The sequence below is a fragment of the Neoarius graeffei genome, chromosome 15, assembly GCF_027579695.1.
Source record: "Neoarius graeffei isolate fNeoGra1 chromosome 15, fNeoGra1.pri, whole genome shotgun sequence".
Taxonomy (NCBI): domain Eukaryota; kingdom Metazoa; phylum Chordata; class Actinopteri; order Siluriformes; family Ariidae; genus Neoarius; species Neoarius graeffei.
In genome coordinates, this window is record NC_083583.1 from 47472492 (window position 1) to 47485193 (window position 12702).

A 12702-nucleotide genomic window follows, 5' to 3' on the forward strand; every position below is an offset into this window, starting at 1 on the left:
TTGTATGCAAGTTGCTACACCAATTGGAAGATCTAGTAGACTTCCAGTGATCACATTCAGTGCTCCTGCAGTGTTTTTTTTTTTAAGGCATTGAAAAACTTGAAATTTTATGAGACCTCCCAAGTCAGACGATCCATGACATCCCTCCCACAGGTTCTGGCAGCCTTTCGATGGTGCACTTCACAGTGAGAATCTTCAGTGCCTTCGAGGGGTCTCAGGAGTCATTTGACATTGCGTCTGATGGGACAGTGGTGGCTATAAAACAAATGGTCAAGGTCGTCATTATTATTATTATTATTATTATTAGTAGTAGTAGTAGTAGTAGTAGTAGTAATGTTAATGTTTGAATCATTTGTAGTATGACTACTTTGTGACTCGTCTTTGTAGCAGTAACTTCAACTCTTCATGTTTAGAATAATAGAAAAAAGGTTCCTCGGTGGTTGTGCTGATGAAATATTCTGTTGTTAGATTATACTCTGAAATTTTAAGACTTCCTTCAGAAGGACAAGCTGAAGATCCTTTAAAAGTGTTATTTAAAGAGTGTGTACTCTTAGAAAACCTGTAGGTTCTTTCTAAAACTATGTGATCAGTTGGTAGAAATGCTCTTGTATTGTCTCACGTTTAAGCATCTACTGAATAAAGTAGGGGTGGTGTAGTGGTTAGCACTGTTGCCTCACAGCAAGAAGGTTTTGGGTTCGAGCCCAGTGGCCAATGGGGGCCTTTCTGTATGGAGTTTGCATGTTCTCCTCGTGTCTGTGTGGGTTTCCTCCAGGTGCTCCGGTTTCCCCCACAGTCCAAAGACATGCAGGTTAGGCTAATTGGTGGCTCTAAATTGACCGTAGGTGTGAATGTGAATGCGAATGGTTGTTTGTCTCTGTGTGTCAGCCCTGTGATGAACTGGCAACTTGTCCAGGGTGTACCCTGCCTCTCGCCCATAGTCAGCTGGGATAGGCTCCAGCTTGCCTGCGACCCTGCACAGGATAAGTGGTTACGGATAATGGATTGTTGGATGGATTGAATGAAGTAATGAACAAAACTGAATACAGTAACATAAAAATCAGCTTATTGTAAAAGCTAATTTTCTATACTTGTGCGTTCTTTAGAACGAAGGCTAGCAAATGTGTTCCCCATTATGATCAATGGTATTCTGGACTCCTGATGAAAATCCTTATGCACTGTGGTATCTACTCAGGCATCTATGTACAGTAACAGGCTAATGACTATAAAATGTAAAACAATTACATTTTACCAACTGTTAAATTATGGATAGCATATGCTCTTTACAAAATGGAAACACGCCTCTTATTTCCACAGGACTGCTTCAGTGTGCCACTGTAGGATGATGAACAGGTACAGTGGTTCCTGGAGCTGAGTTTCGCTGGAGCTGTCCTGCAGGATGACTGGTGTCTAGCAGATGTGGGCATCTCGTCAGGTACAACCAGAGGTGGACAAAGTACCCAACTTCATTACTTAAGTCAAAGTACAGATCCCACTGGTCAAATGTTACTCCGATACAAGCGAAAGTTGTACAGTCAATTTTTTTTACTTAAGTTAAAGTACTGAAGTACTTGCTTTTAAAAATACTTAAGTATTAAAAGTACATTTTCTGTCAATGCATTGTTGTATTATTGCCACAACGCTTACAAAACCTAATGTCGTTACCAAAGACAGAAATGTGAATTCACAAAATGAACGCATGCTGTGCCATCATGGTGGTTTAACGTTAAGCTAGCTAGTCAGTGAAGCTCCACCTCACATGCTAGCAAACTCTTTTCAAACTCGAAATCATATTGGGTAGCTAACGCTACTAGAAAAGAAAGATTTCTACATTCTGTTTATTTGGCAAGATTATGCTAAAACATACTTCTGAAAGGACTTCAGATAAGTTAACCTTATTCATGTTAGCGTAACTCCGTTTTTACATGCTAACTAACAGTGTCCAAGTTAACTAGCTATGTGTTAATGTTAGCCGTGGACAAGGCTATGGCAACGTGGCGGGAAAATCCATAGAAAGTCATTTGACTAACCAGACTGTATAGCTATTGCACCATTATTGCTAGCTCTAAAAGCACAGACAACTTATGCCGCTTTTCCACTACAAACGCGGCTGAGCCGAGCCGTGCCGTGCCGAGTCGAGCTGAGTCGAGCTGAGCGGGGCTGTTGGAGTTGCATTTCGACTACAACCGCGCTGAACCGTGCTGGCTGGAAGTGGGTGGACACATTGGGTGGAGTTAGCGAAAGTGGGTGGACGTCACGTGATGTCGTTAAGCAGCGCAAACAGTGACATCAGTGACAGTGGCGGAACAAGTCAGAGCCGGGCCGGGGGCGGGGCAAATGACCGGGCCCTTTATTAAAGCTTATCATAACATCATTTTAGGCTACAAAATGTCCGCAACTGCGGTGTTTACCAATTTCAACACTACCGGGTGCAACTATGTTATTTAGTACATCAAGTCCTTCAAACGAACATGTAACTCAGAAACAAAAAACATTAGGATACTGTACATGGCTCATAATAAAACATCAATAGCCTATACTGCGCACATTATTTGAAGGGCATACGAATGAGCGCTCAGAGGCTGCAACGGTGACAGGAAGAGTCAGAAATAAAAGGAGGGCGGTGCAAACCTCACTGAATGCACTGTGTTTACCAATTTCAACACTACGGGGTGCAACTATGTTATTTTGTACATTAAGTCCTTCAAACGAACATGTAACTCAGAAACAAAAAAACATTCGGCGACATACTGTACATGGCTCATAATAAAACATCAATAGCCTACTGCGCGCATTATTTGAAGGGCATACGACGAGCCTTGCGCTCCGCGAACTCGTCCACGATGCTCTGTATGTCACTGATTCAGTGATCTTTTAAGCGGTAGTCTCACGACCCGGATAGTAAACAATAAACATGGAGGACATGGAGTCGTTAGTGTTGCTGGTCTTGGTGCTGTGGCTTGTTGTCACCGACAACGCCAACAGATACTGGCAAGAGCATATAGATGAGGCGAGGCGCATAAGGCTTCAGAAATTCTTGTAATTCGTAATTCTTCTCCTTCCGGGTTTGCGGTGTTTACAGATCCCAGCGCGCTCGCGGGGCGTGTGTGGGCATGTGAGGACACTCCTCCTCACCAATCAGTGCACAGGGGAGTGTCTGCTCACGCCCCCAGCCCCACTCGGCACGGTTTGGCTCGCTTCAGCCCCACTCCAAAACCGTGCGAGTTTTAGGGGCTAAGCAGGGCTGAAACAAGCTGAGTCGTGCTGGTTTTTGGTAGTCGAAACGCGAGCCGTGTCGGGCTGAAGTGAGCTGAAGCGAGCTGAAGTGAGCTGAAAAAGGGTAGTGGAAAAGGGCCATTAGTTACAAGCTTTCTCTTGGAATAAAACATTTATATACCTCAATATGCTTCCACAGGTTGGATGGCAAGTTTTCATAGGCCATGATGTGGTTCGCTTTTGGCAAACAAAACAAACATTTAAAACAATACAAATCTTTATTCTTTTCAGAAAACTGAAACATGGGTTCTAGGTAAAGCCATGAGTGCGTGCGTTCTCCAGAAGAACCGCCTCCTTCCATTCTGCCATCAACTGATCATGTTCAAATAAAGCTGCTGAGAAATCATTAAACTTGATTTTATACAGTCTATGGATGTGACGTGACCCTAGTGATACTGATGGGCTGTCTCAGTGTCACCTGCGAAAAAAAAAACATCATGTTTTAGAAAAGAAAAGAAAAAAACCATCCACTTTTAAAGCTGCTTCATAGTAACGAGTAACGAGGACCTTGATAGAAATGTAGTGGAGTAAAAAGTACGATATTTGTCTTTCAAATGTAGTGAAGTTAAAGTCATAAGTTTCCAAAAAAAATACTCAAGTAAAGTAGAGATACTCAAAAAGTGTGCTTAAGTACAGTGCTCAAGTAAATGTACTTTGTTACTGTCCACCTCTGGGTACAACCATCTGCTGCCTGCTAAAGGTACCATCCAATACCTGAACACACCTTTTCCTATATATGATACAGCATTTCTTGAAAATAAGTGATGGTGTCTGTATTTCATAAAATAATTTTGGGGCAATAACATAAAACTGACTTTTATAGAAACACCAAGAAACGTGTCACAGCACCTGATACCAAAAGATTCTGGCAAATTTGTACAGTAGTTCAATTCTTGCATATGTTGATTTTCTTACGTGTTTCTCTATAAAACATCAGTATTTTATTTTACTTTTGTTTTTCTTAGCACACATTAAAATCGGATATTGACTTTTTCATAAAAAATTTTTTAATTTAATTTTTAATTTCTTAGTAGTATGTACAGGTTAAGGTGGTATTCCCTGCTTGGCATTTTGCCTGTTGCACCTCCTCCAGTGCACTTTTGGGTCAGATGCAGGGTCGTCAGCTGGTGCCACCCTTCTCTGATGTTTCGCCCCCTAGCCAGTACATCTCCAGGTGGGGGGGGAAGTGGCATCTTGGGACGTCTCCCTACCACTCCCTGCATCTGACCCTACTGGGGTGTCTGACCCCATCTACTGTCCTTCCTCCTTAACCACAACCAGTAGCTTGCTTTTTCCGCCTCTTCTGCTAGCTCCTTGATTGCTCGCCGCAGTCTTGCCCCTGTTGTTCCTAGAGCGCGGAGAAGCTGGATCGCCGACCTGGCAACGAAACCCCTGCACCCGACCTCCACTGGGTGGATAGATGCTGCCCACCCTGCCTCTTTGCACTCTGCTGCCAGCTCGGTGTACTTGAGCCACTTGATCTCGTGTGCAGATGGTATTCCCTCTTCCCACGGCACGGTTAACTCGATGATGAGGACACGCTTGGCAGCCGTTGACCACATCACGATGTCTGGTCTTAGAATTGATTGCACAATCTCGCTCGGGAAGGTGAGCTGCCTGTCCAGGTCGACACGCATCTCCCACGCCTTCCCAGGGGTTAGCAATGATCTTACCTGACTGCCTTGTGGCTTTTGCTGGATCTCCCCTGGTCGTACGAAGGAGATGCTAGTCGTTTGGCTGCTTGCTGAGGAGTAAGCAGCTGTTCTTCTCATCTCCAGGTACTCAGCCAACTTTCTAAGCACTTGATTGTGCCACCATCCAAGACGTACTTGTGACAGTGCCACTCTGCATGATGCCAGGATGTGTTGAAGGCCTGTTTTGTCACTTTCACACAGAGGGCATCTGTCCTCGCTTCCGAACCATGTGGAGAGGTTCTGAGGGCATGGGAGGGTGTCGTACGCTGCCCTAACCATGAAGCTGAGCCGTGCCTGTGGGGCTTGCCAGATGCCCTGCCAGGTTATGACCCTGTGGATAATGTCCTCCCACCGGGTCCACGCCCCTTGCTTGCCCTGGGACACAGCTTTGCTGAGGTACTGCTCTTGCTCCACATGGGCCACTTCTTCCACGATCATGGCCTTTCTCTGCTGTCTTGAGGCTTTTGACCAGAATCTAACTGGTTCCCCGAAGCCGACTCCAGCCCGGCCTTCCTGCACTCTCCCGGTGATCTCTCTATGCTGCAGCCTACTGACGGCCTGATTCACTTCTGATTGGGCCCTCCATTTGCGCCCCGTTCTAACGGCTATTGCCGCGGCTCTTACTGCAGGGTCCTTGGACTCCTTGATTTCAAACACCAAGCAGGCCTTTTCCTGTTTGTACCCCAGACTCACTGACTTCAGTGGAAGCTGAAGTGCATTTTATATTTCTTTTCTCCGCACAAAGTCGACAAATCAAATATTCATCAGTTCAAATATTTAAAAAATCCATTTCAGCATGAACAGAATTGACCTGGAATTACGAGTAGGCTATTCTACGAACTATTGTCTGGTTAGGATGTGTCCTCTGAAACTTTTCTCTGCTTTAGGAAAAGGGGTAAAATTAGGCTCAACATATACTGAAATAAATTTTGGGGAATTAAAATATTCTTAAACTGCAGTACCTGAAAAGTCCAGTTTTGTTGTTGTTGTTGTTTTTTAGCTGTCCTCCTTTACGGTCACCCTCTTGCTGTTAAAACACACACACACACACAGAGTGATCAGTATTAGCAATACTTCAGGCACTAAAGCCAATCTTTAATCTCCACTCTTTTTGCCACCCCGTAATTAGTGATACAAGATCATTTTAGCCCCAAAATGAATCTGAATAAAGAAAAGCTTTTTGTGATATAGATTTATATTTAAAGCTAAAAATTCTCTTAAACTTATTATTTACATATAAATTGATTTCCATTTGAAAAAAAGAACAAATGCAACATACACAAACTGTTTTACACAGTTTAACAAGCCAGAAAACCAAATTTGTTTTTAATAAAAGTGTTCCCACTGGGGCGGCACAGTGGTGTAGTGGTTAGCACTGTCGCCTCACAGCAAGAAGGTCCTGGGTTCGAGCCCAGTGGCCAGCTAGGGCCTTTCTGTGTGGAGTTTATATGTTCTCCCCATGTCTGCGTGGGTTTCCTCCGGGTGTTCCAGTTTCCCCCACAGTCCAAAGACATGCAGGTTAGGTTAAACTGGTGACTCTAAATTGACCGTAGGTGTGAATGTGAGTGTGAATGGTTGTCTGTGTCTATGTGTCAGCCCTGTGATGACCTGGCGACTTGTCCAGGGTGTACCCCGCCTTTCACCCGTAGTCAGCTGGGATAGGCTCCAGCTTGCCTGCGACCCTGTAGGACAGGATATGCAGCTACAGGTAATGGATGGATGTTCCCACTGGTTTGTCAAAGAAACACCATAATTTTATATTAATGTTGAAGTCTGGGCTTTAACCAAATTTCTGTTTTGAACACCAATGTGTTATCAAGCTTGTTTAAATGTTGGCTACATCAAATTAGACTTAAAAGAATTTTTGTTAAACAGATAATTTACTACAGCCACATGCAATGCATATGAATTTGACTGGTTAATAGGCACAAAACAATGTCAGGTTTAAATGCATTCAAAAACAGTGTATCAAATTGTTTGTGGAACTGAATTTTTTTTAAATTGTGCAGCACTACATAGAAAATCCTTAGAATTTGAAATATAATTTTAAATCCTTCATATACTTGAGTGACCAACATATCATTGAATTTGCTTCTACATTAAACATAATCTACTTTCATACTGTCCTTTGGATGTTAATGTCAAGAAAGCTTATGATTTCACAAGGAAATAAACACAAAACCCCAATATATTTAATAGCATGTCAATCAATCAATCAATCAATCAATCAATCAATCAATCAATCAATCAATCATTAACTTAATATAACACTTTTTATTCAGACTGGATCTCAAAACATTTCAAAGACCAACCCAAAAAAGTGTGAATTAAATCTGAGCTGATCGATTGACTGATTGTCAAATATTGGATTTTTGTTTGTATTTCCTTGTGAAATTATAGCGTTGGTATCAACATCCAGATCTCAAAGCTCTGTTTCCAGGTCTTTCTCTAAGTACTACATAAATGTAGTATATGAGTAGTCCAGTATCTTGGGAGGAGATGATTTGAATATATTAAATTTGTTCAAGTTGCTAAGTGTGGATGGCTCACTTATATAGTCCAGTGAATAGAGATTTTTAATCATTTTATTTGGAAGAACAGAGATGAGATGAGAACAAAAGAATGATTAAAAGTGGAGAGAGAGAGAGAGAGAGAGAGAGAGAGAACTGCTGGTAAGAATTGGCCTGAGCTTCGCAAAATCTTCAAGCTAATGGTAGCTTAGCATATTTTATGTTTTGATGTAGTCACATTTCTAATACTATAGTTAATGCCATCTCATTCAAAGACCAAGACCATAACAAACAAATTCAAAATAAGATCAAGACTACGGGTCAACACGGTCAACACCAAGACAAGACTCAGACCACTATGAATGAGATCACTCACAGTTTACAACTGTTTTGGTACAGTGTAGCTGTGTTACCTATTTATCTACAGTACTGTTCAAGTCTTTGGCCCCTATTTCTTTTCATACTAACTTTGTTACAGATTTCTGTTGTATGACTTCTACATTACTGAGTCAGTACAAAAACGTTTTTGAGTTCCAAACATTCGTTTTCCAGCACAAAATTAAATGCTACAGAAAAAGAAAATGTTTGTATCTGAGCAGCATTTACATAAGAGTGCACTTTTCAGATGAAAAAAGAAAACACAATGAAGGCTACTGGGTTTTGCTACAAAATGAAGAAGCAAGTGTGACAGTCAAAGTGTCCAGAAGAACTGTGGCTGGTTCTGTTCAGTAAAACCTACAGCTCATTTCCTTATAAAACTGCACTCGTACCTGAGACGACATATTTTTTTTAAAGCAAAGGGTCGTCTTACACCAAATATAGACTTTGTTTCATTTATTACGGCTTACTACTGTTTAAAGTATTTTTTCATGTTGAAACATTTAATTTCATTATTTTTAAGCTGGTTTTGGTCTACAGCATTTCTTTAGATGTGCCTAAGACTTTTGCACAGTACTGTACACGTTAATGACTCAAAAAATTTACAACCCCGATTCCAAAAAAGTTGGGACAAAGTACAAATTGTAAATAAAAACGGAATGCAATGATGTGGAAGTTTCAAAATTCCATATTTTATTCAGAATAGAACATAGATGACATATCACATGTTTAAACTGAGAAAATGTATCATTTAAAGAGAAAAATTAGGTGATTTTAAATTTCATGACAACAACACATCTCAAAAAAGTTGGGACAAGGCCATGTTTACCACTGTGAGACATCCCCTTTTCTCTTTACAACAGTCTGTAAACGTCTGGGGACTGAGGAGACAAGTTGCTCAAGTTTAGGGATAGGAATGTTAACCCATTCTTGTCTAATGTAGGATTCTAGTTGCTCAACTGTCTTAGGTCTTTTTTGTCGTATCTTCTGTTTTATGATGCGCCAAATGTTTTCTATGGGTGAAAGATCTGGACTGCAGGCTGGCCAGTTCAGTACCCGGACCCTTCTTCTACGCAGCCATGATGCTGTAATTGATGCAGCATGTGGTTTGGCATTGTCACGTTGGAAAATGCAAGGTCTTCCCTGAAAGAGGTGTCGTCTGGATGGGAGCATATGTTGCTCTAGAACCTGGATATACCTTTCAGCATTGATGGTGTCTTTCCAGATGTGTAAGCTGCCCATGCCACACGCACTAATGCAACCCCATACCATCAGAGATGCAGGCTTCTGAACTGAGCGCTGATAACAACTTGGGTCGTCCTTCTCCTCTTTAGTCCGAAGGTCACGGCGTCCCTGATTTCCATAAAGGACTTCAAATTTTGATTCATATGACCACAGAACAGTTTTCCACTTTGCCACAGTCCATTTTAAATGAGCCTTGGCCCAGAGAAGACGTCTGCGCTTCTGGATCATGTTTAGATGCGGCTTCTTCTTTGAACTATAGAGTTTTAGCTGGCAACGGCGGATGGCACGGTGAATTGTGTTCACAGATAATGTTCTCTGGAAATATTCCTGAGCCCATTTCGTGATTTCCAATACAGAAGCATGCCTGTATGTGATGCAGTGCCGTCTAAGGGCCCGAAGATCACGGGCACCCAGTATGGTTTACCAGCCTTGACCCTTACGCTCAGAGATTCTTCCAGATTCTCTGAATCTTTTGATGATATTATGCACTGTAGATGATGATATGTTCAAACTCTTTGCAATTTTACACTGTCGAACTCCTTTCTGATATTGCTCCAGTATTTGTCGGCGCAGAATTAGGGGGATTGGTGATCCTCTTCCCATCTTTACTTCTGAGAGCCGCTGCCACTCCAAGATGCTCTTTTTATACCCAGTCATGTTAATGACCTATTGCCAATTGACCTAATGAGTTGCAATTTGGTCCTCCAGCTGTTCCTTTTTTGTACCTTTAACTTTTCCAGCCTCTTATTGCCCCTGTCCCAACTTTTTTGAGATGTGTTGCTGTCATGAAATTTCAAATGAGCCAATATTTGGCATGAAATTTCAAAATGTCTCACTTTCGACATCTGATATGTTGTCTATGTTCTATTGTGAATACAATATCAGTTTTTGATATTTGTAAATTATTGCATTCCATCTTTATTTACAATTTGTACTTTGTCCCAACTTTTTTGGAATTGGGGCTGTAAGTTGACATGCTAGAAACCCTGAAACAAATATCGTATGCCAGTTAAATTACCTAGAAGTTAAATTTCTTAAAGCATACATCAGTATGTTGATTTAGGGTGTGACCAAAGTCTTCGTGTCCCTGCACACATGGACAGAGTGAATGGGTCCTGCATGGCTCACCATCTCCGGCAGGATCATCTTGGTGACATCAGGGTGCAGATCACCCACATACAATGAGGTCATTGTGGAGTTTGATTTCATTTTACCTGGAGAGAGAGAGAGAGAGAGAGAGAGAGAGAGAGAGAGAGAATCAGACTTTCAGTGGTGGAGAAAAGCAATAAGACCAACTGAACGATGGACTGAATATTTAGTCGGCATTGACACGGTAACCTCCTGTATACAAAACAGAATTTTAAATTAGTGTGTTTTACCGTATATGAGTCAGGATCCAGAAATGACTGAGACAAAGGGGAGACAAAGTTCAAATTTTGAAACAGGTTTCGAGACCAAGACAAATCATGAAAATTCTAACCCTACAAAATTCCAGATCCATAATAATACACATATTTCTAATTTTCCCTTAGAAGATTGTTAAATCTGAATCAAGCAGGTGCCCAGATGTATGATGTGCTATTTTCTAATAGCACATTTCGAATATTTTTAATTGTTGTTGTTGTTGTTGCTGTTCCTAGCTACTGCCACATGGTGGCAAGATGTCCTTGAAAGAAGGTACTTAAGCAGTGCTACATCTGGTCCCATATTATGTATCAGATGTCTCAGAAAAAGCATGCAAATCCAAGCTCCTCTCCATATCATCTTATCCATTAAGATGGAGAAGGCAAAAAGTGATCCTAGCTTGAGCACTTCTCTATTTCTCAGAAACCGAAGTTGAGAAGTTTGATGTCCTGCATTGCAGGAGGTCAGCAAAGCTGTGCTCCATGTGTTCAGTGCTGTGACGAAGGATACCCTGCCTATCATGGGAACAGCATGTCTGCTGGCTTCCTCCATCTCCAAACTTCAGTCCCTAGTGTCCTTGATGCTTGGCCTGCCAGTCAGTGCTTTCACATTGTCGACCCAGAATGGGGCTGAGCTTTATGACTGTAATCTGCTCTCATGCTATGCTGTTGAACCTGGTAAGGAATGTAATACACCTGAAGCTATTTGGTTTGTTATGTTATAATAAGGTTATGGTTATTTAACACTCATGGTCTTTCATTTGTTTTTCTGTGGTAGGAGATACCCTTTGTCTGGACACTTGGGTTGGCTGGACGGAGTTCTTACGAGACTCTTTGGAAGGACACATAAACAAAGTCCAGTGTCATTTCTCTGAGGATAAATCACTTCTAAGGTTGAATAAGATATGAATCCAATACAGTTACTACTAAGTTCCTAACAAGTAGGTGTTTTCATGAATTATTTATTATTTAGTAGCAAAAAATTAGCTTATATTAATCTCTGTGCAACAGGTTTCAGAAACGTTTGGCCCTTTATGTTGCTGCTGCTCATGAACACCTTGAAATGGCCAGTTGGCTACTAGATAATGGCGTGCAAGCTCACGAGCCTGAGGGTGTCCACCCTTCCCATGTGTGGTGCTGTGAAACAGACCACCCTGAATCCTTAAAATGTCCTGTACATGCTGCTGTAGAGACTGGCCAACTTCTCATCCTGAAGATGTTCCTCAGCAGGAGCATATTCAACCTAGCCTTTCAAGATCCCAGCAACCGAAACCTGCTTCAGATTGTCATATATCAACAACACAAAAAATGTGTATCTCATGTCCAAACTGTACACTCGGGTCAGCTTTTGTAGTTTCACTCTATCAACACGGCTCTATGTTCAGATCAAGATCTGGATGATCAAGTCTAAAAGAGGACTTCTTAAGACACGTCGAGGTCCGTTCAGAAACAGAGTGGGGGACACTTTACTAATTGATGGCTTTTCCTTGTCCAGGATGTCCTCAGTGCCCAGGGGTTCTGTGTTCAAAGGATGCACGTGGGTCAACAAGTCATCCTGTGGGTTCCAGGCTCTGACATCACAGCTCACAGGCTCATCCTGTTCATGTCATCACCCTGCTGTCCTAGAATCCCAGAATGCATCAGAGCAACTTCCGCAGCTGCTTCCTTTTGCCCCAAACAAAAGGACACGGAAAAAGACTAAGGGGAATAACGGATATGGCAGGAAGAAGCCAAAGGAAATCCTGGTAGCTGAAAATACTGATCAAAAACACTATGAACGGAGCAGCACAGTTCCTCTGCCTGACACATTTCGAGATACTGGTCACAGAGCTATCTTTATTCACAGTAATGGGTAGATCAGAAAAAAATACTCTGCTCCTCATTAGAGTCCCTCACACTCCTTTGTGGACGTGCTCCAAGACAAAATGCAATATACTGCTTGGCTATTGCCAGGTCAGTAATACAACTTGTGATGTCATGTATCAACAAATTAACACATATCAACACAACACAACACAAATCAATGTCACTGAACGGGTTTGTATAAATATAAAACGTTTCAAAATCCATTGAGATACCGTGTTAACTTTTGTTTTCATGTCTATCAGTGCCTTTGTCAAAAATCCCTGGCTACAGCAGTTAGCTGTTGCAAAAACCCTGGCCCGAAAAAGCATCCAGAAATTCTGCAACGTTAACTAA

The 12702-nt window shown here is 41.8% G+C and overlaps 1 protein-coding gene and 1 long non-coding RNA gene across 2 annotated transcripts; one reads left to right on the forward strand and one right to left on the reverse strand.

The window, feature by feature from the left end:
- Positions 1-170: 170 nt before the first annotated feature.
- On the forward strand, positions 171-12702 carry LOC132899013 (protein ANKUB1-like). The gene is given in 9 exon segments (XM_060940666.1): positions 171-275; positions 1315-1432; positions 4766-4881; positions 10965-11181; positions 11282-11396; positions 11515-11814; positions 11816-12324; positions 12390-12456; positions 12612-12702. Coding segments are annotated over 9 exon segments (1638 nt in total).
- On the reverse strand, positions 3532-10309 carry LOC132898885 (uncharacterized). The gene is made up of 3 exons (XR_009656595.1): positions 10119-10309; positions 5930-5994; positions 3532-3691 (listed from the first exon to the last, which is right to left on the reverse strand). It is a non-coding gene; the product is annotated as an uncharacterized LOC132898885 (long non-coding RNA).